The 25,150-nt window shown below is 40.6% G+C and overlaps 1 protein-coding gene and 1 long non-coding RNA gene across 5 annotated transcripts in view; one reads left to right on the top strand and one right to left on the bottom strand.

Annotated features, from left to right (window-relative positions):
- LOC107518488 (sine oculis binding protein homolog) overlaps window positions 1-5,591 on the bottom strand; it is a 153,604-nt gene extending 148,013 nt beyond the window's left edge. For 2 of the 4 annotated variants that reach the window (XM_036220575.1, XM_036220569.1), the window contains exon 1: window positions 4,908-5,590. In XM_036220575.1, the coding sequence (XP_036076468.1) occupies window positions 4,908-5,003 (96 nt within the window). In that variant the 5' untranslated portion in view covers window positions 5,004-5,590. Of the gene's footprint in view, window positions 1-2,352; window positions 2,439-4,907 lie in introns of all 4 variants that reach the window. The other 2 variants (XM_036220582.1, XM_036220580.1) reach the window with 2 other exon arrangements.
- Window positions 5,592-5,763: 172 nt separating this feature from the next.
- On the top strand, window positions 5,764-11,221 carry LOC118602813. The gene is made up of 2 exons (XR_004950817.1): window positions 5,764-9,826; window positions 10,920-11,221. It is a non-coding gene; the product is annotated as an uncharacterized LOC118602813 (long non-coding RNA).
- Window positions 11,222-25,150: the final 13,929 nt, after the last annotated feature.

Genomic DNA, 25,150 nt, shown 5'->3' with positions numbered 1-25,150 from the left:
TGTCTTTCACACAAGGAGAGCAGGGCTTGGCTTCTCAGAGCAGTGCTTGGCAAGCACAGAGGCAGGAAACGCAGAAGGGAATGAGTCTGTCAGACTCATTTTCTTCTAGTTCAAATGTTTATTTCAGATTTGGGAGGAAGTGGAGTGGTTCCTTTCCATTTCCTCGTTTCTGGAACCTGCGAGTTGTATAAGGTTTAGAGAATCTCGCTCTACCGCACATCATACTCACAGGTTCACAGATGGAGAAAGAGATTTTTTTCAGAAAAACTCTGGCTTGAACCAAGCAGAATTCATCACTCTCCACGCCCTTCCAGGATCATCTCTTATGGGTTTAGATGAGAGCTTAACAGGACGACTGAAAGCAATGCAGAGAACAAAGCTGGTGGGCTCAGGAACACACTACCAAGGGGCAAGGGCCATGTCTGTACTGACATTTGTTCCTAGCCCTGCCACGTGGCACATTGGAGGCCACTGCTCAGCTGGAAAGGTCTGACATAATTTGTGAATGCCACAGTAAGATCTGGTCCTGAGCCTACTTTCTAGGAGACTTACCGTGTCTAACACCAGGATGGAGTTTCAGCAGCAAAACTTAAAATATCTGTTTTAGTAATGAGCTGATTTCAACCTTAAACATGCTGACTTTTCTAATCCATACTCTGATCTCTCTCTTTTTTAAGCCAGGCTTTTTATCTCACTGCACTCACCAGCTCAGTTCTGCAACTTGTTTTATTGTCTATGCAATTGACATAGGTCATTTTTAATGCCAAATGCAGACCATCGGAAACCAAACTAGAAAATCTTGTGGTGAGTTTACTACTAAACTCTAACAGATGTGCCTGAATCTAACTGTAGGCATTAGACTGAAGCATAACTTTAGGTACAAATTACTTACTAAGAATATTTACAGACAAAACTTCTTCAGCAAAGGGGACCCTAAGACATTTAACACAGATTATTTTGAAGTTTAACAATTGATAAAGAAGCCAAATATTGTAAATGTATTAATTATGGTTTGTTTAGGAAACTTTCCAGGCCAGAGAGCTCGATGTAATCACACTGGTTTTGTCAACGAGTTTTAAAAGATAAAAACCCTATTCATTATCTCCACTCATTGTGTAGATTTTTCTAGTTGCATTACTGTTTAGTAACCACTAATGACATTCACGAAGATTTATGTGCACAAAATACATACTCTTAAGTGCAACTATACATACACTTATGCGTCTATCAATACTCGTACATCTAATAGTACAAACTAGTTTTTATACTATATCTACCATGTTCTGAATGAACTACTGAAACAAATGAAACCTTCCATATGTTGTAATTGCCTCCCAACATCCAATTTTTTTATGATACATGTAAGGTAACAGTATATTTACATTAGATACAATCACAATATTCACTTTAGAAACCAAAAGTAGTCAAAACAGAAAATGCATTTTAAAAAAATTCCCTCTTTTGGTTGCTAATTAAATAAGGCATACTGATTGTAAGTACAGTGAAGTAATGAGTTGTTTTAACCAAGGGGGAAAAAAACCACGATAAACGGAAGAAAAAGAAAGGAAAAGATAAAAGAAACATTGTAAAGGTCATAATGAGACAAACATTTCTACTTGAAGATGTTTTCACTGAAGTGCAATCTAAGCAAGCATGCCAAGTCATGTACTTTTCACACACAAAATTATATTGTATCAAATTTAAATTTGTTACAAGTGCCATGTACATTAAACCAGTGATAACGAAAATGTAACTCAATATCTGATCTAGTGAAACAGCAACCAACATTAGCTCCCAGCCACATGAAGACAATCTCCAATGCCATTACTGGTGTCAGCTAAACCTCAGCCAGTTTGTCCTCTCCAGCCATTTTTAAATAAATATGTGAGTATCTCAATTAGGAAATGAAGGAAGTCCCTATGAGGAGGCAATTTTGTTGCTCATTCTCAGTGCCCTGCATTTGCTGTACTTAAAATAGACACTTGTACCAATGTCCTTTCTATTACCCGAAGGGGAAAAAAAATCACATACACACCAGTCCTTTTTCTTTCAGCTCGCAGAGAAGCAACTTGATCCAACCAGTGTTGAAACCTGAGTAGGTCACTGTACACCATGATAAAATTCCCTAATCCCTGAGCCAAATCTCCCTAAGGGGGGCCTCCTCCTGATCCTCCACTTCCCAGGCTGACTTTTCCATTCGCTCTCTCCTCTTCCAACCCCCCTCCCCTTCATTTCCCCTACCTTCAAGCCTTGATATGTGATCCGTGGTGGGGGCTCAGGTTTCCGTTTTTACAGCTTAGGCCGTGCTAGCTGTATACATTCCTTTCTTTCTGCCGGGCAGTGATTACTTACCAGGGCTTAGTTTACACTGGTCCAGATGAAAGCCGTTCAGATGAAGGCAAACACAGCCAGGCAGCTCCAGCGGCACCGATATGAAGCTGCACAAGGCCACATTGTGTTCTCAGTGACATTTTGTTGCACATATTTTTATACAGGGCAACCAACTTGTTATGTTACTCTACACTTTAGATGGAGTGGTAATAATACCATGAGGTTTGGGGAGGGGTTTTATTGATGTGGCTATTAATATTAAAAGCAGGAAAATTTTAATAAGCTTGAAATAATCCTTCTACCTTATGTCTATGAGAAATAACTTTTATAAAGAAAACGTTTAGTGCTATTATATAAAAGGGATGCCTACTAAATAATTCCACTAGAAATGGGATTTCATGACTCACTGGCATCATGAACATTGACATGACTGAAGATTTCATCCAGGGGTCTCTTATACGTTGTTCCAAACCAAAGCGATTGCTTTCTTTGCTGGCTAAAACTTATTTAATGCTATTATGCATTGAAACGATAAGGATTAAAACTTCAAATAAGTGGAGAGTTAGAAGAAAAATACAACATTGTCAGGAAATTCTGTGCATGAAGGTTAATTCCATACTTAGTCCTGCAGCACTGCCTAAAAATTGTATAATTTTTCCTTTCACACAATGTTGTTTTTGTTTCTTCCTCACCAGTTCAGACAAACATCTGTTATACTGTAGAAGGACAACTATCTCCCAAACCACGGAGTGCGCCCGCAGCCAAAGTCAACAACGCGAGCCCCAAGCATCCAGCACAGTCAGCCTTTATGTCCAGCCGGGATAACATTTCACATGTTTTGATTAAAATTAGCTAATTTGTAATTCTAGAACCTATGAAACTTAAAAGCTGCCATCCATATAGATCACATTAGGCAGTGTTTTAAAGGGCCAGTGCACACTGATTTCCCGGTGGCTTCGCCTCTCTCCTCTTCCTCCACCCACAATTTAAAATGAATGGAAAAGTAATCTAGAAATGCAGGACAAGAGGGAAGGGCAAGTGAGGAAGAACGGCTGTGGTAGACTGTTTGAATCCCACCCCCTTCGGAAAACAACTCTTACTGGTCTTTTTTTTTTTTTTTTAACTGTCTAGAATCAATGGGGGTTCCTATCACAAGGAATGGCATTGATTCCCAAGGCAAATCTTCCTTAACTCTCAGGAATAATGTTACACCTCATGCTTCCAAGCTCTAAGTTCCTCACCCAGACATAAAAACCCTAATTCCAAAATTTAGATTGTCTAGAAATTTCCTGGAGATACACATATAAGCCCCTTTCTAAGCATGGGCTTTATGCAAGGCCACTCTCCCTGAATATGCTTGTCCCAATCAAGAAAACATCAAAATGTAATAAATCTGACTTAGTTGCGTGGTATTTTCATCCAGTTCGTCTTTTAAATACAAACTTAAGTCAGTTGGCATTGCTAAGAATTCTATGCGGAAGATGGGGAGTACACCAGGATGGCTACGGAATGAAAACTAAAGACCCCCAAAATCTGCTACTTGTTTGTAACTCACAGGGGGAAAAAAAACCACATAAATAAAATATTTTTTAAAAATCGAGAAAGACTCGTGAAATCAACACAGAATAAAATCCTAGCTGGGCAAAAGGCTGCAACTTCATGGAAAAGACGGGGCGGGGCGGGGGGGACGAGGGGGGCCAGGAGCTGAGTGGTGCTCTTGTGCAATCGCTCCAGCGTGAACAGCTGGAGCGCCAGGCGGCTGCGCTCGCCACCTCTGGCGCACCGCTGGCCTGGCGGGGAGCCCGGCCTCGCCGAGAGGACTCCGGGTTGGCCTTTCCAAACAATGGGCAGGCGCTCTGAGAAGGCCGCCCCTCACACAGCTATCTTTCAGCGAGGCTTGCCTGGGTCTGCTTAACTGGGAAGTGAAGCATGCAAAAGCGAGCGGGAGGCGGCGGCGGCGGCGGCCGAGTGAGAGGAGCCGGCAGGGTCCAGGGAGGCAAGCCGGCCGTCAAAACGGTACCCAGCCCCGAGCCGCTCCGGCCGGACTCGCCCCGACACTGACAGCCTCTTTACACCGTCACAGCTGGCTACTTGGGAGGAAGCGGGATCGAGAAGCGGGAAGATGAGCCAGCAAGAGGGGTGGAATCGAGCGCTCCTGGGGTGCCTCGCCCTGCAGCTCTTAACTTTGGAGGGATCCGAAGGACGGTCCCCGAACAAGCGGAAAAAAACTACACCGCAGACTTGTAAAGCCTCTTCGCCATGCCCACCCGCCACTCGGGCTCCCGGTCCCCTCACCCTGAAACGCGCCTGTGCCAACCTGGGGTTTATAAGGTTAAATAGAGTGTGGTTTCCCGGCCTCCCCCCCCCCCCCAAATCAAATCGGAGGTAGGCAAATCCCGGGGATGCAGCCTGCGAGTTGGCCTCCGTTTTGCACCTGGAGGAGGAGCTGAGGCATTCGGGGCATCCTACAGAAACTGACGAGCGCTCCCCGGAACCCCCCCAAATCCATACAACGGCCCAAAGGTAGCGGGCGGAAGAAAGAGCTCTGTCTCTCCAGCCCCAAAGTCCAAAAATACCTTCATTTCCTCATTGATCTCCCTTTTCACTGGGTGAGCCGGTTTCCTGCTCCTTTTATTTTCCGGAGGTCTCCCTTCTTTCTCCATTTCTGCCATGTTTTTGTGTCTGGTTTCTGCGGAGATGAAATGGCTGCTGCCGCCGCCGGCGGTGGTGGTGGTGGTGGTGGTGGTGGTGGTGGTGGTGGAGGTGGTGCTGATGGTGGCAATGCTGGCGGAGGTAGCGGGGCTGGCGGGGCTGGGGCTGGGGCTGGGGCTGGGGCCGGGAGGGGGAGGGAGGGCAGGCGCCGGAGAAGCGGGGTCTCTTCTAGCGGTGGAGAACGTCAGTGGCTGTCAGAGGGAAAGGTAGCTCGAGGAGTCTCGGGGATGCCGCCGCCGCCGCTCCTGCTCCCGCTGCCGCCGCCGCCGCCGCCGCCAACGCCGCCGCTGCTACCGCTGCCCCCGCCGCCGCCGCCGCTTCTGCCGCTCCTGCTGCCGCCGCCGCCGCCGCCGGGCTGCATCCTCGGTGCCCCGTGGAGTCGTCAGCCATCTTCCGTCGCTCTGTCGGTCTGCATGGGCGAGGGGAACGAGGGCCCGGCGCCCAGAGAGCTGCTCGGGGCGTGCGTGCGTGGATGTGTGTGTGTGTGCGCCCGGGAGAGCGCGCCAGCCCCGGCGCCCAGCGCCTCCTGCGAGCAGAGCCGGGGGCGGACCGGGGGCCGGCGCGGGGAGGGGGAAAAGGAGGGAGGTGGGGCAGGGAGGGGGCGGGAGGAAGGGGGAAGATGGGGGGCCTAGGACAGCCCCCAGCTCCCGAGCGGGCGTGGCTTCCACCGTCACTGTGTACGCCGGTGCCGCGCGGCTCCGGGGGCTGCTTGCGGCCGCCTGCTCATCCGCGGCGGGTACGGGCGGGATGCGGCGCCCCTCGCGGTCGCCACCTCTGCGCGACGCCCCCTGGGCCTGCTTCGACCCCGGGCATTCTCCTAAGCTCCGTACTGTGGGTCAGGCGGCCCGTCCCAGAAGCTGCCGAGGAAAAATGAATGGGGGTGAAAGAAGGAGATTGGGCAATGGCAGGGCGTGGGGACCGGAGGTCGCTCTGCGAGAGGGCCGCTTTCCTCCCCCTGGGCAACGCAGATTGAGCTCGCAGAGCCGGGGACGCGGGGGAAGGAAACCACAGTCCTGACCTCCCCACAGCTGCCAGGATAGAGTGCAGCCCTGAGGGGGACTTTAGGGCCCCCTTAGGGCGCATGGAGGCCGGTTGGAGAGGTCCCCGAACCCCTGCTCGGCTGGTCCCCAACGCGGCGAGGGCTACGGCTGCGCTTGCAAGAAAGCTTTTGCCTCCCAATGAACCACTTAGAAGTAGGACATCTCGGCCTTCAGCCCCCTGCTTCCTTTTTTTCTTCTTTCCCCTCCAGAATTCATTCTCATATTCTCTCTCTCTCTCTCTCTCTCTCTCTCTCTCTCTCTCTCTCTCTCTCTCTCTCTCTCACACACACACACACACACACTTGTGTCTCGCTACAATGTAACAGTTTTACCCTGTGACTTCCGCGCACACCCTTGTCCCAGTGCCCTGGGTTCAACCCTTAAAAGATTGGGTGTTTTGGGGAGCTCAGGGTCCTGAGTAGGGTTGCATTCTCCAAGAGTCGCGACGCCCTCGCCACGCCCGGGCGGGACCTTCCCCACCCTGCCAGGCTGCACTCTTTCCCCTGGACTTCTCTGCGCGCCTGCTCTCCCAGAGCGGTACTCGGTCCCTTGCGCTCATGCGCCCCCCCCCCCTTTGGCCCTTTCGATCCATTCCTAGGGCCAGACGTGGATTGCGTTTGTCCCTCTTTCGATTGAGCCATTGGCACGAACAGTTTGATGGGGCTTCCATGAAACACGCTGCTCTGAACGCTCATACACGCTCGGGGGGGACACACAGATGTTCCCGGCTTCGCTTTCTCGCGCCGCGACACTTCGTAATTTTACCTGACACAATGCGATATGGGGGTGTCCATTGTTCCACTGCTTGTTATTGTGGAGTGTTTCTTATGACAGTGGTGGAACTTAAAATTACACATTTTTTAACTTAAAAAAATAGAATGAATTCTGTGTGGGGATATGAGTTAGTTTTCCATTAAAATCTCAGTTTGGCCTGTCAAACGAGGCTCATTCTGGATATTACATTGCCTAATTTACATTTCAGCGTTGTTTTGTTTCTTAAACGTCAAATTAGAGATATTTGGGAGCCTATTCCAGAAGGCTGATAACTCCACCTTGGCTATTTTGCATTGTAGCATTATTTCGTTTTATAAACGCCAAATTACAAATACTTGGGAGTGTACACAAGAGAGCTGAGCAATTTCTCTCGCCTCTTCTATTCCGTATCTGGAGGCAGCGAGGGGAAGCTGCACCTCGCTCCTCGAGGCTCGCTGGATCCCAGGAGAGCCAGGAGGAGGCTAGAGTGAGCCACTGAACCAGGCTCCGCTCCCGCAGGGGGTCGGCGCGAAACTCCTGCCTCGAGAAATGTCAAAAAACCTGGGGCAGTTATCTGGGACGCCGAAAAGTCAAGAGAGGAGGATTGATGAGGTTTTAGGGAGCGCTCTGCTTACAGGCATCTACTATTTGAGATTTTTCTAATAGCTTCTGGAAGGGTACCCAGGTATACACAGGTTTTGAGCCCCACCCAGCCTTCTGGCCAGGTCTCGAAGCCAGCTGTTGCCCACAGTAGACCGAAGATGACCCACGCAGCAAGGATGCCGGCAGGAGCACAAACCTGCTTGCACTAACACTCCACGGTTCCTGGGCATTACTGAGTGTGTGAGAGTGGGTGTATTTCTCAGTGAGAAATACCATCTTAATGCTCTTGCCAGGAGAGAGAGAAAGAAGAGGGAGTTTGGGGGAGTTTTCAGTTTGAATTTCATCTAAAACATCTGATAAATAATATGTGGGTGGGAATTTGTTTTCTCTGTTTTGTTCTCTTGGTCTTTAATGAGAAGTAGTGAGAAAACTTTTTTTTGACTTTTGAATATTCTAGAACTGTAACATATGTTGTAAAGTGCACACAAAGAGAAGCTTTTTGTCTTTGGGGAAACATATTTAAGTCCCCTCTGTTTCCTTTGGTGCCAGAACCATTACAATTGATTCACTGTTGTTCAGCCGATATCAAATAACAAGTTATATACCCCAAGTCCTAAGATACAGTTTCACAAGAATAAAATAAACAGAAAAGGTGAACTGTAGCCCAGAATTATATTTAGAGGCAGCTATACTTCCTTTAAAGAAAAGTGCTTACTCTTCAATGGTTCAGGAATTTAATAAAAAAAAAATGATATTAATTAGCCACCTATTTCTTCACAGGCATATGTCCTCCAGAAAACTAAGTTGAGAATGTTATATTAGAATCCACAATGCATACCTTCAGTGATAGAATGAAAGCTCAGAGTATGTGTGAGGAAACTTAGTCTAGAATTAACTTCAGAACTCATGGTTGTTACACCTTGTTAATGACAAAGGTGTAGTTTTCTTTACATCTACTGTAGATGAACACAATTATTATGAGAGTTGCTGCTTTATGAATTTAGACATACCATGAAGCCAATAATGCTCCCTAGATAACTTCATACAGTCTATAAGAGTATAACCCTATGTGGATAGGAACAATCTCATACATTTCTCAGAAGAACCACTCTTTTGCTACTATGATTTACCCTTATGCTCCCCAACCAGCCGGGTGCACGCACGTGCGCGCGCGCGCGCGCACACACACACACACACACACACACACACACAGCTCTGGACATAGAAAAAGTCTTCATTTTCCCTTTACTACCCTACCAGTCACCAAGATAGGTACAGGGCTGAACTTTCACACATTCCTCAGGTATATTTTTATGACTTCATTTATTATTTAAGGTTACTCTTGATATTCATTCTAACCTGGTTTACCTGGAAAATACATCAGACAGGGCATGGGAAGTTTCCACGGTGATCTGCCTTTAGCCTTCAACCTCTAGATCTGTTTCTTTGTTATCTCCAAAAACACTTAACTCATAGGCTCTGTCCTCATGCCTTGTAAGGAATTAATAAGTATTTGCTGATTGATTAATATAACATAATAACAAACCTACAAAGAGACTTTCCTATATATTGTTTGAAATCAATGCTCATCTTGAACAAGCTCTGAGGTCTAACCAAAATATGGGGCTAAAATATGCAGAATAATTACTATGCTGAAAACATTAGAAGAATTATCTCATTTAATATTCACGAAATTCTAAGAGGCAGCTTCTGCTGTTATCCCCATTTTACAGATGAGGCAACTAAGACTTACACAAGCTATTAAGTCACAAGCTGGAATTTGAACATATAACTTCTGTCACTCTAGATTTGGGGTTATGGATACTTTGCTAATCTGCTTTAATGAATTTTTTTTAACAATTTGTATTTTATCTAATTTAAACCCACATTTTTCACTTTTTGACATCTCTGAGACTATGATGTATCTTATAATGAATTCTTACAATTATGACAGCTTTTTCCCCCTCAGTGATATATAAAATAATAGCGCATTTTCCAGTCAATGATATATTTGGTTATGTTGGGTTTTGCTGCAATAGCAAATCATCAGAAAATCTCTGGGACTCAGAACAACAAAGGTTTATAGTCCTTGCTCACACAAAGTCTGCTGAGGTTCTGTGTGATTCTCCAAAGCAACTGTCCTCCATGTGATGGCTTGGCATTGCATCTCCATACCAGCATTTGCTTCCACAGTTGCTACTATGGGGAAAATGAAACCCTGAAGGATCTCACACCAGCAACTAAATGCTCCAGCCTGGCTGAAATATATGTCACTTCTGACTCCAATCAAGTGACTAGAATTAGTCATATGGCTCTGCCCAACTGCTAGGGAAGCTGGGAAGTTTACTCCTCCCATGTTTCCCAAAGGAAAAGAGAACTGAATATGGGTAAGCAGTTAACATTTATACCACAAAGCCTCTTGATTCAATGAAATATGGTCATTAGGACTTATTGTAAAAATCAGGGATCTATTTTATTTAAAACCAGTGAGCAGCGATTGGCCTGGGATTTGTTGTATTCCACCGGAAACATACTTTCAAAGTTCATGCTCATGTCTAATTTCAAAAAACAAAATTCAGAATCAATTTCAAAAAGAACATTATGAAATAGTATAACTATACTGCTTTAGTTTTAACCAGGGCTCTGTAGATGAGCTTGCAGGTCTTTGGAACCTCCTGAAATCATATATAAAAAAGTTATATACAAACAGCATTTTTTCTAGGGAATGGGTTCATATCTATCATCAGATTCTCAATTGAGATTCATAATTTATTCATTTATTTATTCAACAAACATGTATTGAGGTTGCATTATATTCCAGGCACTGTTCTGGGTACTTGGGGTATCCAACAGCGAACATAACAGACAAGTTCCCAAATATCACAAAACGTATAGTCTGCAGAGGGGACCATAATTAAGCAAACTAGTTACAAGGAAGATCATTCTAGATACAAAGAGGTGACACGAAAGAACAATATGATAGAAACTGGCAAAGAGTGGGTATAAGGATTGGGGGTCTGCTAAAATGATAATGAAAGACCTTTATGTGGAGAAATTTTATCTGAAACAGGAAACATGAGAAGGTACTGCCTATGCAGAGATCTTGGAACCCTGGAGAAAAGTATTCTGGTAAAGGAACTGAAGAATGGATGTGCTCAGCATGTTTGAGAAATTGAAAGGTAGCTGGAGTATAAAGAATAAGGAGGAGAGTGGTAGGAGAAATAGTGAAGGAGGAATGCAAAGGCCAGATTATATGGGGCCTGTGGGCCATGGTAAGGGATCAGAATTTTAAGAGAAATGTAGACAAATGCACAGTGTAAAGAAACCTTCCTTTATATGAGAAGGCCTAAGTTTCTTTCTGGCTTCACTATTTATATGTGTGGATCATCTTGTCATCATTAACTCTGCTATTAAACACCAAGTTAACCCAGCTAGGCACATCCCTGAGTGATTATCCCCTTCTTTCCTTGCTGTTCAAAGAACATCTTTGTCTCCTTTGCCATGGTGTCAAGGTGAAGACCACAACCTTCCCAGAAGAATAGAGGCCTTCCTTCAGCCATAAGGATATAAGAAGCTCCCCAATTAGTCATGTCAAACAGACTCGTTTCTTTGCAGGAGAAAAAGGAGCTTCATCCTTTCATGAGGACTTGTGCAAGGCATTTTACGTTACTCTTCATTTGTAAAAAAGAGAATAGTAAGTTACATTTTGGAGTGTTGTGTTAAGACCATATAATGTCCATTAAAGTGAACTAAAAATAAAACTACGAATGTCTATATGCAAATATGTATTATCTGATCTTCTGAGGATCATTATTGCTTTACAATAGCCCGAGTTTATATTGCTGACCTTAAAAATAAAAGTTACTTTATCAGCAAACATGAATTTATTCAAGAATAGCAGAGAATTGCAATTCAGGGCAGGTAAGCTATGGGGAAACCATAGGCAAGTACACAGAACAAAGGAGAAGAACTTCCTTTTACAGAGGAAAGGGGAAAGTGGGAGGAGCTGCTTATCAACAAAGAGTCCATTGGAGGAATCTGGGCATTGAAAGTGTAGTGGCTTTTCATTGGCTGGATTGTGACAGTCTCTCACTGACTGGGCCATTTCCGGGGAAGGAGAAAACCTTCCTCCTACCAGTGTAGTAGAGTAGAAAACATCTTGTTGCACATGCAAGACACACCTCTTCCTATTTGGAAAAACCGACAATGAGTGAGAGGGCATGAGAGCTCCCTCTACAGGCCCTCCCATCTCTAGTCTTGGTTGAGGTCTCCTTTATTGAGTTTCACAATAATACAGATGTGTGTCAACTTGAGGAAACCTGATACATGAGGAATAATAGCCTACATAATAAAAATGCTCTTCGTTTTCAAAATAATGTACACCAGGATTCCTTTTAATAGTGATTTGCTAGAATGTGATATAATTTATAAAAATGAGATCGTCATATACACTTTCAAAAACATTTCAGCTGTAGCCATTGAAGCAAGCATACTGAGACCTGTAAATTTAAGGAAAGGTCAATTTGAGTTCTAATTTTTAATATTTATCCATTGAAGCACAGATCAAACCCCAGTATTTATTTATCTCAGGCACCTCTATACTCAAAAAGTAAAAGTTAAGCTCAACTATCAATGTGTATATCGAAACGTAAAAGTTTTAGGTGTAGAAAGCCTGTAGAAATAAATGAAGACGACCCAAATAAGAACAAACAAAGGCTTTTTTAGAGAGAAGAAGTCATCCACCATCACTTGCATTTGGCAAAGACTTAAAGGCAAGCATGGGAGTAGAAAAGCTTTATAGTGAAAAAAAATGAAAAAGCTTCAGGTATACTCTAATGGGAGGTTGTTGGCATGGAGAAGCTGAAGGAGGGCCAACCAGAATATGGGCTGACTAGAATAGAAGCAGGGCATCATGTGTGATCAGTTTGGTCCTGAGTTGGCAGGTGGTGGTGGTGAGGAACTGAAAAGCTGGCAGTCATTGACCAATCCTAACCATTCGGGAAGATTGTGGTAGAGAAGGTGGTTTGACTTCTCTGGTTTGTTGCTGCAGAGGTAGCGGGTCAGAGTTCTGTTGTCTTACATGGTCTGGCTGTTGTCCATTTGTACAGTTTGTCTCTCGATTAAAATTAATTTATGTCGGACAACTGAGAAGAAACTAGATTGAGATGTAAGGCAGCTTCTATTTGTGGTCAGATAATATTTTGATGTATTAAGAAGTATTTTGTTTTGTTGTGCTTGCTAATTCCTTTCTATCTCATGCACTCATTCATTCAAACTAGACTTTAGAATCCATTGCTTCAGGGTAAGAATATTATAAAAGAAATTCACAGAAAAATATGAATTGTCCATGACTTTTGAGATTTAAAATGGACTTGTGAAATTCAAGCCAGGAAAAGTAGTTTGAGAGAAAGCTCTTTTTGAGTTTCAAAAGTCTAGATTTTGAGTATCAAAACCTGATGACCTGAAGGATTTAGATTATAAAGTTCATGTTGTAAAAGGTAAATTAGGGAAAAAATGGTAAGCCAAAGGATGTTTTCCCAATCTAGAAGAAGATCATAATTCTGTGTGATTGGGAGAAAGAAGGAGCAAAGGAGCTTAGACAATGGAGAAACTTCACTTTAGATTCCTAACCAGAACAACTGGAACATTTTCTATGTTTGAGGGAATCTGAAGGCAGTGGGCAGAGAGCAGAGGTGGCTCCTGCTTCCCTTCTAAGATGGAGCCTGGAACAGCCCCGAGCCTTGTAAAACAAAATAGCCCAGCGCTGTGCATGCAGGCACAGCGGTATGAAGGAGCCTGGGCAGACGGTCCTGAGGTGTCCATAAATACTCTCCACTCGCCACAATGTGTGTGTGCTTCATGTGTGGCTAAGAGTGGAGCAAGCGTGGCTCTGAGACTGCAAAATTGGAGCAGTCCCACACCTAAAACGTTTGATTAGCAACTTCACAAAGACTTCCATCTCAAAGGATCCTAGTTCGAGAGGCGACTCTGGCTGAGGAGTAAATGCCACCTACCCACCCACCCGCCCACCTGCCATGTAGATGCCAGCTGAGTGAGAATAGCGTAGGGGGTAGGCATGAGAGAGGACCAAATCAACTGAGATGTGGTTTCATTTCCACTGCCAGGTATAGTAGTCTTGTAAAACAGAGATTGAGTTCGGTTATAAAGAATAAAGAACGTTGTAGCAAATACCTGAGGTTTTTAAACAGATACTTATAGCTCACACATATATTTACCCTATGACTCAAATTTGCTTTTAAGCAATTAAAAAATGGAGTTTTCTATCTTCTAAAGTAAATTTGAGGCATTATGTGCCTAATTATCTAATATTTAAATAGTAACTCTCAAAGGAAATGGTTTGGGGTGGTTATGGCCTTACTATCTTAATAAGACCAACTTAAACACAGAACGTTTTCAGCAATTAGTCAAAATTTTGGTAAACATAAAATTTACCTTACAATCTGAGTTATCTTGAATTGCCATTGCCTTCCATTGATGATATCTATTGATGAAATCAGAACTCTTTCTTTGATTTATATACATACTAATATAGACTTACAATAATATATTTCCTTCAGATAAATAATCAACTGTCATTAAAATTATTAGAACTCCAACAATTCTATGTTGAGCGATATCATATTGAATACCTGCTATAAGCCAAGTGTTTTACACATTATGACTTTTATTTCTCACATTTTAGGAGAGTGAGGCTAAGCACAGGGTCACACTAGGAAATGGCCAATCTAGGATAAAAATCCTCACTCCGCCAACTTCCAGACAGGTGAGGTATGCCTTCATCTACACATGGCTGTTACGGATATTAAAATAGCCATAACAAAATACTCAACATTTCAAATGTAACATACTACATTTTAATATTCTCAAAGCAAATATGGTATTCAGTAAATGCTCACAGAGAATTGATATCTATGTTTTGACCCATCTCCTTTGAGAAGCATTACTTGTAGTAAGAATCATTTTTCTTTCACAGAAAATTTGTCTCCAATGTGCTGTTGGGCCATAAGTTGTCTCTTTATTACATCCCAGAGGGAGAAAGTTAAGTAGAAAAGATTCTGCAGTTTAACTATGAGAGGATATTATACATCTAAATGGAAGAAAAAAATTCATCAAAAGTTAAGTAGATAAATTAAGGATTCCATAATAAGTCTTGGGATATAGGCTGTGTATTTCTTTGCTTGTTTTTCAATTTCATTCAAGCTACTAAATTTGTATACCAGATGCTGAAGAAAGACTCTTGCGTCAACTCAGTTTTACCCTTTCCGTCTGAAGTCAGTTGGTCTTTGGTGCAGCTTATCTCCTTTTGAGGGCCTGGAAGTGAGGGAGAGCTGGCAAGGACAGAAAGAAGAAAGAAGATCCAGCCAGATACAGTGACTCGAAGCTGCACCACCCAAGAAAGTCTCAGGATATACAACAGGGGAAGGCACTGAAGTCCTAAGCTGGAAAACAAAGCGAAACAAAACAAAAGCCCAGCATGGGCAATGCAATACTGAACACAGAGTACATACCGAGGCATCTTTTTATATGATGAGTGGTAGAGTTTTGTGGCCTGAACTCACAGACAATTACATAGAATTTAGTAATACAAAAGCTACTATTTATTGAATGCTTCTTGGACCAGAGACTGTGCTAAGTACTTTACAGAGATTGTTTTGCTCAGTCTCTCATTTCTCAGATGATGAAATGGAGGGTTGGAAAGATTAAGCATTCGCTCAGTAAGTAGGCCAGCAGTCTGACTCCAGAGTCTAGAACACCCTCTGCCACCTTATAGTGCCAAAGTATTGGTGAGGGTTCTTATTCGCAAGCAACAAAAACGAACACTAAAGGAAAAAAATGGTGGAAGAAAGGGGTCTCATAGATCCCAAGAGACTGAGAGAACAGCCTTGGAAAACAGGTAGGGATCCAAGGCTTCAAGGGGCCAGACTACAGGAAGACTATCCAAGATGCTGCCATCTCTGCTTCTGCTGCACCACCACTGGACATCATGCTGACCTCATCAGCTGCCCCAGATGCTCTTCCTTCATCTCTGGGTGCACAGGCATGGGTGGGAGGGTTCACTGCCAGGTGTTGGGGGCCCTACTCCATGTTCCAGGGTGTGGGGGGAGTAAGAGTCAAACTCTTTGGCTTCTGCAGTGGAAAGCATGCTCCTACATCCCAATATCACACTCAGTGAAGAATTCCCCCAGATGTAAGGACAGATGGATTTTGACAGGCAAAGGAATGTATAATGCCCTCCCAGATTTCCTACTGTAGCCACTTTGTAGTAAATCATTCCATTAGGAAAGTAAATGTAGGTCTGTTAAAATAATTTTGAAAGGTCAGGCAAGGTGGATTTGTGCAAACATTAAATACTGCAGATCAAAACCTGATTGGCCTAGAAATTCATCCTAATAGTGTTATTTGCAATCTCTAAATGCAAACTTTGAAAAGACAAATTTGGTAACCCATATGCTAAACATTAATTAATTAGAATGTTTAGGGAATGGAATGTTCTTATTAACTTAAATTTCTAACTAAATATGATTAAGGCTTTTAAAAAAATCCATAAACCTTTATATTTCAGACCTTGCCACTAGAATTATTAATAAAATATTTGGCTTGTAAAGGTTTTGCAAAGCCTTAGAATTATTAATGCCAGAATTATTAATGTAGTTATGAAGTGCAATGGGTGTAGACTACTAAATGCGTACAGATTCCTAGGGTTTGTGTTCCATGTACATTTCATTAACTGACTTCTGACATAATTTTGCCTTTTATTTTCTCCATTGCATAAAAATAGGGTAATGAGGAAGAAATAAACTCTTTCCATGCATATGTTGTATTTGCATCCCACTAAAGGCAAGCACACTGCTAAGCACTGTAAACATGAGCATAAATAATAAAGACATTTTAAAAGTGAGGCAGAAATTAAGATAATGGAATGACTAAATCTGAGTGAGAGATAGAGGCAGCATCTGTCTGAGTTGGGCTTAGGGATGATGAGGAGGATATTGTCAGATAAGGGATGTAGAAGAAGGAGCACCATAGACAGAAAGAACAATCTGAAGCAAGGGGCCAATATGTGAAAGTACAGATAGAGTTAAGAGAAGAGAGAATGAGTTGGTGTGCCTAGGGTGAGTGTGTTAAAGGGGGCTATGAGGTTATTCCAAAGGTAGGATAGGACTCATTGCCAGTGGTCTCAAACACCATCCTAAAGGAGCGTGGGCTTTTTGTGGGAGTTCTAGGAAGCCACTGAGTCTTTTTTAAAGATGGAGGCAGTAAGATCATCAGTGTGGAAAAGGAAGACCACTTTGACAACAGGTGAAAGGCAGAAGAGACCAGAGGTAGGAAGTTAGATAAGAGATGTTTGCAATAGCCTAAGTGGTAATAAATGATGGCTTAGACCAGTGCAGTAGTGATTGGGAGAAATTCTTTCTCTCTAAGATTTACCTTAGTGACAGAATACATAGGAATTGATATCTGATTAAATGTGATCGATGTAGGGGGTTATGTGAAGAAATGAATGTTTGTATAATAGGGCCCATTGCATAGTAACCATCTCCTTTTGCAAAAACAAGAACAATAATCATTACACTTCTAATTAGCTCATTGAATAACTGGAGCAGTAGATTCCAGTTTTGATAGATTATCTCTCCATCCTAGACCTAGTAGATTGTCTGGAAGAGAAGACCAGTAATCCATATTTTTAAAGCTAACCAAAGATTCTGATGATCTGTCCATTTGAGGAAGCACTGCAAGTGAAAATGTAAAAAGGAAGTGACACTCAGTAACATTAGATTCAGCAATATCTTCTCAAGTCCTGTCAAAGTCTTCTCTCCCTCTGAAACATATCCTGAATCTCACTACTTCTAATTCCACTGCACCCAACCTAATCTTAGGCCCATTTATTGATTGCCAAAACTTAGTAATTGCCACCTACCCGAGCTCTATGCTTCCACTCTCACCCCTGTGTAATCTGTTCTCCACAAAGTGACCAAATCAATTCTTTAAAAATGTAAAACAGACTTTGCACACTCTTGCTTAAAGTGTTCCAGTGAATTCCTATCATACTGTGGTGGTTTAAAGCCTGATTCCCCTTCCCTTGATTATGAGCTATACTTAGTGACTCACTTCTAAGAAATAGAATGTGCCCAAACTGATGGTGTGTGATGTCCAAGATTAGAACATAAAAGACATTGTGGTTTTTTTCTTGCTCTTTTTTCTTGGATCACTTGGTTGGGGGAAGCCAGCTACTAGGTCATGATGACTTTCAAGCAGCTCAATGGAGAGATCTATATGGCAAGGAACTGAAACTCCCTGCCAATAGCCAGCCAGGAACTGAGATCTTTTGCCAATAGCCATGGGAATGAGCCATCTTGTCAGGACAGACTCTAGCCTCAGTCGAGCCTTCAGATGACTGTAGCCATAGTCAATGTCTTGACTCCAGTTACTTGAGTATTCCTGAACCAGAACCACTCAGCTATGCGGCTCCCAAATTCCTGATCCTCAGAAACTATGAGGTAATAAATGTTGGTTTTAAGCACCTTCATTTTGGGGACATCTATAAAGCAACAATAGATAAGTAATACAAACACTTACAATCCAAACTCTTTGTCATGGCCAGCAGACCCTACATACTCAGTATTCTGCCTATATTAATAACTTTACATATCACTCACTTTGTAGAAAAGACTATTAGTTATGATTATTAGCAACTATTTGTCTCCTCTTTGTTTAGAAATAGTCACCAAAGTTTATCCAGCTACATGAATTCAAACTAATGACCATATTTTCTAGCCTCCTTCACAGAGAGATATGGTTATATGACAAATTCTGACCAATGGGATATGAGCAGAATGTTGTGTATAACTTCCAGTTTGTCCTTTAAATGGAAGGAATATGTCTTCCTTGTCCTTCCCCTCATTCTTGATGACTGGAATATCAGTATGGTGGTAAAAAGATGGAAGCTGGACCAGCCATCTCAAGCAACAAGATGGAAGTCGTATGGTGACCATGGCAAAACAACAAGATAGAAAAAGCTCAGATCCCCGATACCATTGAAACAGGGCTATCTCTCTGGTCTTTTACATGAGCAAGATATAGGGCTCTCTTTTGTGTTTAAGTCATTGTATTTTTTGGTCTCTATTACAGCAGCCCACCTACACCTTAGCTAACACTCAGCAACTTATTCACCACATTCAACTTGTTTGCCACATTGGTCATCTTTCTTCTCTTCTGCTACCCTGAAGTCTTTGACTTTGCTTTTCCCTCCTCTTGGAATGTTTTCCCCCCAGGTCTCTTCATGGCTGACTCCTTGCTCTCAGGTTTCATTGTGCCATCTAAAATACTCTCCCCTCAGTTATTCTATATTACTTAATCATGAAGAGTTCTATTCCTTTCTTTAAAACCACTTTTGTGGTTTATTGGCTGTCTGCTTTGCTATACAGTGATGAGTTCTATTCTTCATGGCACTCATCAGCACCTAAAATTTTCTCATTTATGTTTATTGTCTGTCACTCTCCACTGGAATAGAATCTCCATAAGATCAAGAACTTTTTCTGCCTTATTTCCTGCTGAATCTCCAGTGCCCAGAAAGTGCTTTTACCTAGGTACTCTCTTAGTGTCAATTGTGTGAGTAAATGAACAAATGAATTAATAATGATACCAAGAACCTACTCCTTTGGTCACTTTTCATAATTCGGCCTTGTTTATCTGCTGAAATTAGGGTAAATTAGGTAACAATAATGATTTAGGATTAACAGAAGAGTGTCAAAGAGTCTCTTCTACCTCCATTATTAACTGCTCTGATTTAATGAGGAAAAAGAAACATGGAAATGAATTTCAGCTTTGGGCATTTAAAACCTAACAAGAAAAAAAATTTTTTTTTAAGCTCATGAAAATATTATGCCTAAAGAACAGATTCTCTTAAATCCTAATGTAGATTATTGCATTGCACTGATTCTAAGATGTCAACTATTTAAGACATGCCATTGTGTTTTGTATCTTGAAAAATGAAAAAATGCTGCTGTTTTATATTGTGTTATTGTTCCCAATTTCTGCTCCTACTGCCTCTACTCAGGCTCTTGGTGGGTGGAGTAACATCTCTCCCTCCATTGTCAGGTTAGACACATGACTTGCTTTGGCCAATTGAATGAGAGTGGACATGTAAAGGCCATATCCAGGCAACTTTCAATGTGCTTGTGAAGTTAAATTAAGCATTTGCTCCCTCCCTACATCATGAGATGGTGGTAGAATAGTCTTGGATTGTGTCTTATCCTTCCTCCAGGATTCTAGAACATGTGTAGCTGTGTAGAGATAAGCCAAGCCCAGTTAAATCAACCATAGCAACGGCCAGTGGAGCCACAGCCATCCCACAATCTTACATCATGTGAACAAGAAATAGGTGTCACCGAGATATTGATAACAACAACAATAGCCATGACAAACTACATGCCACCAATTAATTTCAGAGATATTAAAATGTAAACAGAAGCATGTCTTAGAATAAATAAAATATGGCATGTATTATATACATTATATATCAGCACAAGACATATAGCAGGTGCTCGATAAATATTTGTTGACTTGATATTATGTACATGATAATGTGGAGTCCATATTTTTAATGAGAGTCTTCTTGATAAATATATTTTTAAAGAATACCATATGTAACATTATAATCTCAGGTATTAACTGTAATGGAAACTAAACTTTATATAACAAGCAAAGTTCAAAACTAGGAAAAAGATAAACTGACTTTTCATTACCTCCCATCTGTCTCCACCTCTCTACTACCTCATACAATTTTTTGATTTATACCCCAAAGGGTTTCCTCTTCTATCTGTCCCCTTTCATAGCCCATACAGCTAGATATTAGTCTATTATTTGCAGGGATCACCAGAGAATAAATGTAGCAAAAATGGAGTTCAGTAGCCACTGGCATACACATAAGACAAAATATTTGGATGCATGCTTATATAACAAGTTTTTTACATACACCCCCAAACTAGATAAGAGGCTGAATAAGCAAAGGAGGGACATCTAATACTGCCACAAGCAGTATTAGAGAGATGTCAGCATTTGCCAGATGAAGTGCCATTTATTGTCAATACCAGGGGCAGTGTGGAAGACACTGCCCCTGGTGTCCTGGAGCATTGCTCACTGTATATAGTCTAACGCCAAATTGTAAATTAATCGTAAGATATAACTTGGATATATTTACCCAGAAAAAAGCAGTAGAAATAGTGATGACAATGATGATGCCCATGATGATGATGGTAATAATAACAATGTAATAGTAAATGTTAATTGAGCAGAGCACTGACTATATGCCTAGCACTAAGCTAAATGATTTACATAAATTATCTTATTTGCTCTTTGCAATAGTATTATGTGTTAGCTATTCCTGAAATAATGCTTTGTAACAAGCCACCCAAAAGTCCCAATAACATATAGCAATAGGTATATTATCTTTCTCATCAGTCTGCAGGCCAACTCTGGTTTGGGTGATCTAGGCTGAGCTCCGCTGCATGGCTGTGATTCAGGCTGTGAATGGGGAGACTTGGCTCCAGGGTGTGTACTGGGTTCTGATCTGCTCCATGTCTTACCATTCTGAGGAGAACAGCTACCTGGGGCATGTTCTTCACATGGTGATGGGAGCAGTGCAAGAGGGCAAGTGACAACGTGATGCTAGGCTTGGAACTAGCACAGTCACTTCTATCCACCTTCCATGACCAAGACTGACATTGATAGGAAGGGAAAAGATACTCTACCTCAAGGGAAATGGGACTGAATATTGACTGAACTATAATCAAATCTATTACATAATAAGGTAGGTATATAGGTATTTTATACTTGTTTTACAAGTGAATAAAGACATACCTGCCTAAAGACATACAGCTAGGACATAATGAAGCCAAGATGTGAATCCAACCTGTCTGATTTCAGAGCCTAGGATCTTATCTACCACTCCATGTAGTTTTAACAGGGAAGACACAAGAAGGCATTACAAAAATAAATATAGAAGCAGTGGTAATTTTGAAATAATAATTGGGACCTGAGGAAAAGAGAATGATGTAAGATAAAAGACTCTGACTATTTTGAGATCCTAATCAATAAAGATGATTTTCTCATTAGCTTTCATATTTGCAGGAGCATATATTGTAAGAATCCAAAGAAGGATGTGGGTTTATTTATTTTTAGATTCCCTCCATTATACAAATGTTAACATTTTATATAACTAGATACCACTTTCGTTACTTATTTCCTATCCACCTACTTTGAAACAAGGGAAATCTCATTTATTCTGGTAATTGTGAGTAATCTATAAAGTAAATTATGAGTAACACTATAACGTGTCTCCTTGTAAAAACACATGGGGGCTTCAGTGTGAATCATATTAAAACTATATTAAAAACAATGAAATCCAATAAAAACACTATATTCAAGCTTTAAGAGGCTTGCAAACGGTCTGACATAGAAAGAAAAAAATGAAGGCACGATTGTAAATATGAGAACCAAGATTCAAATGTCACAAACAAATCCTTTGATACTATTTTTAAGAAAGAGAAGAGAGGATCTGACATAGATGAGAGGCAGGAGGGAGTTCTACATCTCTGGGATTTCAAGATCGAGATCTTGACCAGTTCGTGCAGCTTCAGTGTCTTGGAAGGCCCACGGACAAGCTGTTTTTGAACTCCATATGCTTTCTATAGAACAAGTACTTTAGAAGAATCATTTACCTTCTTTCTACAGTAGCAAAAGAATCTAATGTCATGAGATATAACCCTAGATCAGTGCTACAAGTAAAACCCAAATCTACAGTAAGACTCCTATTTCTCACTCTTGCTTTCTCTATTATATGATTTCAATTTCAAATTGCAGTCACGGTCATTCATTTCCCTTTAGTATAAGTCTAAAACTAAAACATCTTCCAAAGTATGAAACTAACTAATTATAACTTAAACTACCCACTTTTGCCTTGTTTGGATCTTGATTTAAAGATATCAATTATATAAAGACATTTTGAAGGCAATTTGAATATTAAGAATGTTGGTAATTTTATTAGGTGCAATTGGATCACAGTTACTTTTTATTAAAAAGAGAAGTCATTATTTCTCATAAATAAATTTTGAAATATTAACAGGTAAAGCATTAGGATATCTGGAATTTGTTTTGAAATACTCTAGTATTGTTAGGAAGAGGAGTGCAAAATGTTGATAATTGCCAAAACTGGATAATAAGTACATAAAAGCTTATTATTTTTTCCACTTTTGTATAAAGTTTAAAAACTATAATAAAAAGGAAAACAAAATTTAAAAACACCATAACAAAAAAAAAAAAACAACTGTAAGAGAAATCTAATTCAGAAGATGTCTTCAACAGTGAACAGATTTCTCTCTAAAATGAAATCAGTTCTAAGCCATTTAACTTGCAACATCCTTAAAAAAAAAAATCACCATAATATTCACAAGCAACAGAGCATTTCAATTGTCTTTTTTATGTATATACATGTTTACACTATGTGGGTAAACTGTATCATTACTTCTGGAATTAAAAAAAGCTATTCTCCTAGAAGTATAAGAAGCAACCATACTTTATCTTTTTTTATTTATTTGCAGTTAGGAAGAGCTACATTTGAGTAGTGAAGAGTGAAGGGGGTTCATGTTGTAAGCCAGGCACTGATCTAAGTACTTTATGAACTCACGCTAATATCCAAAATTACCCATTGATACAGGTATTGTTGTTCTCGCCATATTACAGCTAAGAAAATCTAAGTGCTGAGAGCAAATTACATAATTTGTCCAATGTTGCACTATTGGTTAATAGCAAAGCTGAGTTTCAAATGCAGGGCGTCTGGGTCCCGGGTCTGATCCCTTAATCCCAAACTCTGTCACTCTCCATGGAAAGTGTGTATCTCTTCATGGAGCTGTTCTTTCTTAGACTTTGAGGAACCAGTTTCTTTCATTCTTAGAAAAATAAAGCAACTCTTTGACATCAGCATATTTCTTTTATTTTGTCATACACTTCAAACCAATCACTCCCAATATAGTCATAGCAACCCTATAATATCCAAACATATTTATTACAGATGTTTGTTTATGACATGATTTCAAAGAACAGAAAACATTACAGCAAGCTCTACCAATTGATTTAAATCAGGATAATCTGGAGAAACAGCTCTGACACTATAATAGTTGACAACCACATCTCTCTGATGTGGGCAGATGTCAGCTTCTTGGAAATGATCTTACATGATTTTTCCTAATCACCTGATCTTCTCAGATGGTCTTTTGCAAATTCTTTTCCACCCAGCAAGTTGATATTACTCCTTCCATATTCCAGAATTAATAATGGAATCTCTTTCTCTCTCATTTCAGATATATTATCTTTATTTGAGAAAAAAATAGTTTTTAAAGGTCTCTTAATCTATAGGCCACATTATAATAAACTTTGAATATATCGACTTTAATTTGAGGGAATTTTAATAGCCATTTCTAGTGAGAAATTAGTTTGAGTCTACCTGGGGCTTCGAATTGATTTATTTAACTGAATTGGTCATTGAACTTATGAAAAGAAGGCTTGACTGAGATTTTTAGTAAATTTGTGAAAAGTGACTTCTTAGAATTAACTAATCATATTGATTTGATTGTTTACCATAGATACATTCATCCCCATCCCTAAAAAAACCATTTTCTTATTTTAAAAGAAAACTAAATTTTAAGACAAAGGTAATTTAGGGGTTATATTTATTTTCAGGTAATTTAGGGGTTATATTTATTACAGATCAGTAGTTACTAACAAGATACCTTGACAACACTATAGTTTGAAGTCATCAATCTTTATATATCTAATGAATGCAATATGTCCTGACTCCTTTATACCTGATATTTCCTATATATACATTCTATGCAACAAAAAATGGTTTTTCTATATATAGAATTCTATCAGAATTACTCTAGAACTCTAGGGAATGGAGTCTGACCTATATATTTCTTTTTTAAAAAGAAGAAAGAAACAAAGAAAGAAATAAAAGAAGGAAAGAAGAAAGGAATGGAGGGGCAGGGGAGGAGGAGGGGGAGAAGGAGAGGAAGAGAGAACCAATAAGAAATAACAAAAAATACTGGATTATAATTTTTCTAGAATAGTGATTCTCAACCTTGGCTTCATATGATTGTGGTAATTTTTTGGTCTTCATGAGAAATGTTTAAATAGCAATGGAGAACTAGCTAAACTTGTAAATGATGGAGACATTCTCTACTCTGGGCTTCCTGATCTTATGGTAAATAAAATACAACTCAAATAACTTTGAATTTGAGTGGAATGGTGGAGTGAAGATGGGAATGAAGAATAAAGACCTAGTTCATTCATTATTCATCTGACCAACAAATATTTATTTGGTGGCTATTTTTTTTATCAGATACTACATTAAGAGTAAGGATACAATAGCAAACAAAACAATGAAAGAAAAATGATAGGACTTGTTCTGAAATCCTCCTAGTGGCCCTCAAGCTTGAATTTTTGTTAATGCCAAGATCAGTCAGGTTGGTTGGAGGAGAGACAAGAGACAGAGAATGAAATGATCATAAGGACAAGATTAGCCTACTAGTTAATTTCATTGATGGAATGAAAACTTTTTGATATTTAACTGGACCCAAGAGATCATCTACTTTTGTTTTATAGATGAGTAATTTTAAACTTAGAAAGGTTAA

Source organism: Rousettus aegyptiacus, unplaced genomic scaffold, assembly GCF_014176215.1.
Source record: "Rousettus aegyptiacus isolate mRouAeg1 unplaced genomic scaffold, mRouAeg1.p scaffold_m13_p_1, whole genome shotgun sequence".
Lineage (NCBI taxonomy): Eukaryota > Metazoa > Chordata > Mammalia > Chiroptera > Pteropodidae > Rousettus > Rousettus aegyptiacus.
Note: the sequence above shows the minus strand (reverse complement) of the source record. Positions and strands in the feature narration are given on the sequence as shown.